General features: G+C 26.8%; 1 protein-coding gene across 1 annotated transcript; it reads right to left on the reverse strand.

Annotated features, from left to right (window-relative positions):
• Positions 1-1,767: 1,767 nt before the first annotated feature.
• On the reverse strand, positions 1,768-2,602 carry LOC136201409 (V-type proton ATPase subunit G-like). The gene is made up of 4 exons (XM_065992072.1): positions 2,503-2,602; positions 2,204-2,306; positions 2,016-2,116; positions 1,768-1,905 (listed from the first exon to the last, which is right to left on the reverse strand). The coding sequence occupies exons 2-4, from the start codon at positions 2,289-2,291 to the stop codon at positions 1,768-1,770; spliced, it is 327 nt and encodes a 108-aa protein (XP_065848144.1). The 5' UTR covers positions 2,292-2,306; positions 2,503-2,602.
• Between the last annotated feature and the right edge of the window lie 306 nt (positions 2,603-2,908).

Below are 2,908 nucleotides of genomic sequence, written 5' to 3' on the forward strand. Positions count from 1 at the left end.
TAAGGGTAAAATTGCACCATTTTAGACGTTAGGGGTAAAATTGCTCCAGACCCAAAACGTTAGAGGTATTTTTGCACCTTAACCCTTTTTTTTTTTTTTTTTATAAAAACAACATCTTTTTAGAACTTTTTACGATATATTTTTTTTTATATAATAACAGTATTTGATTTGATAAATATCATATTTTCACAAAACACATCTTTTTTTCTAGGATTTGTGTTTCAGTTTTTTTTTTTTTTGCATATCCTTATTAGACAATTTAAATAATACTGATATCAATAAAAATAGAGATAAAGTTCAAAAAATACCCCTAATATAGACAGTCAGAAGCAATTTTATCTCTAATATTGACAGCTATGAATAAATTGGATCAATTTCAAAAATCATTATAAAAGACAGATATGTCGTTTCTTATTCTGCAACAGTTACGTACCAATTGGTTCAAAAAAACATTTCATATTTTTTGTGATTTAATAAAAAATTGGGGAAAGTTCAAATAAAACCCCTGTGGTTTCACTAATTTTCAGATAAAGGACTGTGGTTTACTTTTTGTCAAAACGAGGATTGAGGTTTCACACTTTTAATAATGCTATTAAAACTATCTTTAACGACCTGAAAATAAAAAATTTCAAGAATTAAAGTTGTTCAATGTCATATTTTCTATGGAAATACATTTTCGATTTTAGAAAATCATATTTTTTGGAACTTTCTCTCTCTAAACATTAACTTTCTCTCTCTTTACCACACATCATCTAAATAATCTCGAAATAAAAAAGTTGAAGAATTAAAGTTGCTTAGAATATTAGTAGTTCTTAAAATATGTCATTTTTGAAGTTGTTAAGGGTGATTTTAATAGTATCAATCGAAAAATTCTTTATTTTGCTAAAGTTGAAAACCTCAGTCCTCGTTTTGACAAAAAGTAAACCACAGTCCTTTATCTAAAAATTAGTGAAACCACATGGGTTTTATTTGAACTTTACCCTAAAAAATTCATGTCTATTTATATTGTTGTAATATGTTACTAATGAGTGATAAAATGAGATAAATGTGAAACGTAGATAACATGATTCATGACTGAAAACAGTTTAATAAATTATTTATCAAATTGACCCAATTTTTCAATGTTAGAGGTGAATTTGTACTTTGTTTCAAACCTTACGAGTAAAATTACACCATTTTAAATGTTAGAGATAAATTGCTCGACATTAGAAGTATTTTTGCACTTTCTTCCATAAAAATAAGGTATATAATTGTTATATAGATATATAAACTTTCAAAAATAATAATATAGAATATATCTATTTATAAAGTTGTCATTTATGAATATTTTTTTTTATTTTTAAAAATGGTCTATTTACCTAGATTATTTCTTATCAACATTGTTATAATATTATTATTTGTATAATTGTTAAAGATTGATTTAAAATATACTTTTGTAGACTTTTAATATTTTTACAGCAACAAATCACCGTAGATTTAAGGGAAGAAAATCTATTGTTCCGGACTCCGCTCCCTCTCACAAAAATAGTCCCTAGGAAATCCGTATAAGAAAAAGATGACATTTTTTTTTTTGTGAGAAAGACGGAAGGATTCCAAACAGCAGATCTTTTTCCTTAACGAACGCTATTTATCAAGTTAAAATGTTACCATCTAACTGCAGAATCAAAAAACATCCTATTCATATTAAAACTATTATTATGATTACAGAATCAAAAATAAAATTTATCAAAAGAATTGAGAAAAGAATAAAAAAATAAAAGAAGAGTGTTAAACAGTGGTAACACATTTCATGATCATGCCTACAACATCTGCCTGAATTTTTGATCCACATTCCTTCAATTTCGTTGTTTTAGTCTCAGTTTCCTCTTCCAGCCTCTTCACTGTCGACCCTGAATTTCCACTTGTCTACCAAATCAACACCGACCAACATTATTTCTAAAACATAACCTTCAATCCAAAACGGACACCAAAACAAAACACAAAAACGCTACTAAATATGTAATTAGAATCCATACCTCAGAAAGAATTTTCTGGTGTTGAGATTCCATGTGGGAACGATAGTTGGAAGATTCTTTCTCAGCTTCATCTTTAGCTTGCTTTAACCTAGACAATTTCACTGATCAAAATACTAATTAATTAGATCAAATAATCAATAATTAAATAGATCTGATGTGATTAAGAATGAAATTAATTAAATTCATACGGTTCCGAGCAGCAAGAACAATTTGTTGGGCCTCTTCTTCTGCACTTAGCAGCATCTGAATGCCTCCTTGACCTTTCATTGAATCCATCTTCGTCTTCTTCTTCTGTTAAATTACCAATCAATAATTAATAAAATTCACATTACAATATTTCAAGAAAATGGAAATTCTAGATTTTCATAGGAAGAAAAATTGTAAAATGAATGTTTGAATTCCTGATTAAGATCTGATTGCAGATCAAAACATAAGATTTTGATTATTGTTGTTATTTTTGAATAATAAAAAAAGGAGAAGGAATTACCTGAAGAGAACAAAATAGAGAAGAAACAAGTGTTGTTTTAGGAGAATGAATCAAAAATTGATTTCTAAACTAACAAAGGGTTGATAGAGTGGGAGATGAGAAATATCCTCCTTTCTTCAAGGGATTTTAGTTTTTTTTTTTTTTTTTTTTTCAATTTTTAATTACATATATTAGTGCTTTTTTTAGTTATTATTATTTTAAAAATGGTGATGAGAAAAAGTATAAGCAAATAGGAAGTAATTTATTAAAATTTGCTTTATGACCCAATTACTTGTTAATTTTGTTGTTAAAGGTTGTGCATAGAGTTTTAATTTCGTTTAATTTCGTTTATTTATTTATTTTTTTGGTATAAAAAATGAGGCAATTATACAACATTTTCACAATATGACACATTTATAGGTATACA

This window comes from Euphorbia lathyris, chromosome 7 (assembly GCF_963576675.1).
Source record: "Euphorbia lathyris chromosome 7, ddEupLath1.1, whole genome shotgun sequence".
Taxonomy (NCBI): Eukaryota; Viridiplantae; Streptophyta; class Magnoliopsida; order Malpighiales; family Euphorbiaceae; genus Euphorbia; species Euphorbia lathyris.

Excerpts from the sequence above, each read along its gene's own strand:
- LOC136201409 (XM_065992072.1), bottom strand. The coding sequence starts at position 2,291 with ATGGATTCAATGAAAGGTCAAGGAGGCATTCAGATGCTGCTAAGTGCA. Across the intron at positions 2,117-2,203 it reads TGTTCTTGCTGCTCGGAACC|TGAAATTGTCTAGGTTAAAG; the intron begins GTATGAATTTAA and ends TATTTTGATCAG. Across the intron at positions 1,906-2,015 it reads ACCAGAAAATTCTTTCTGAG|ACAAGTGGAAATTCAGGGTC; the intron begins GTATGGATTCTA and ends TTGATTTGGTAG.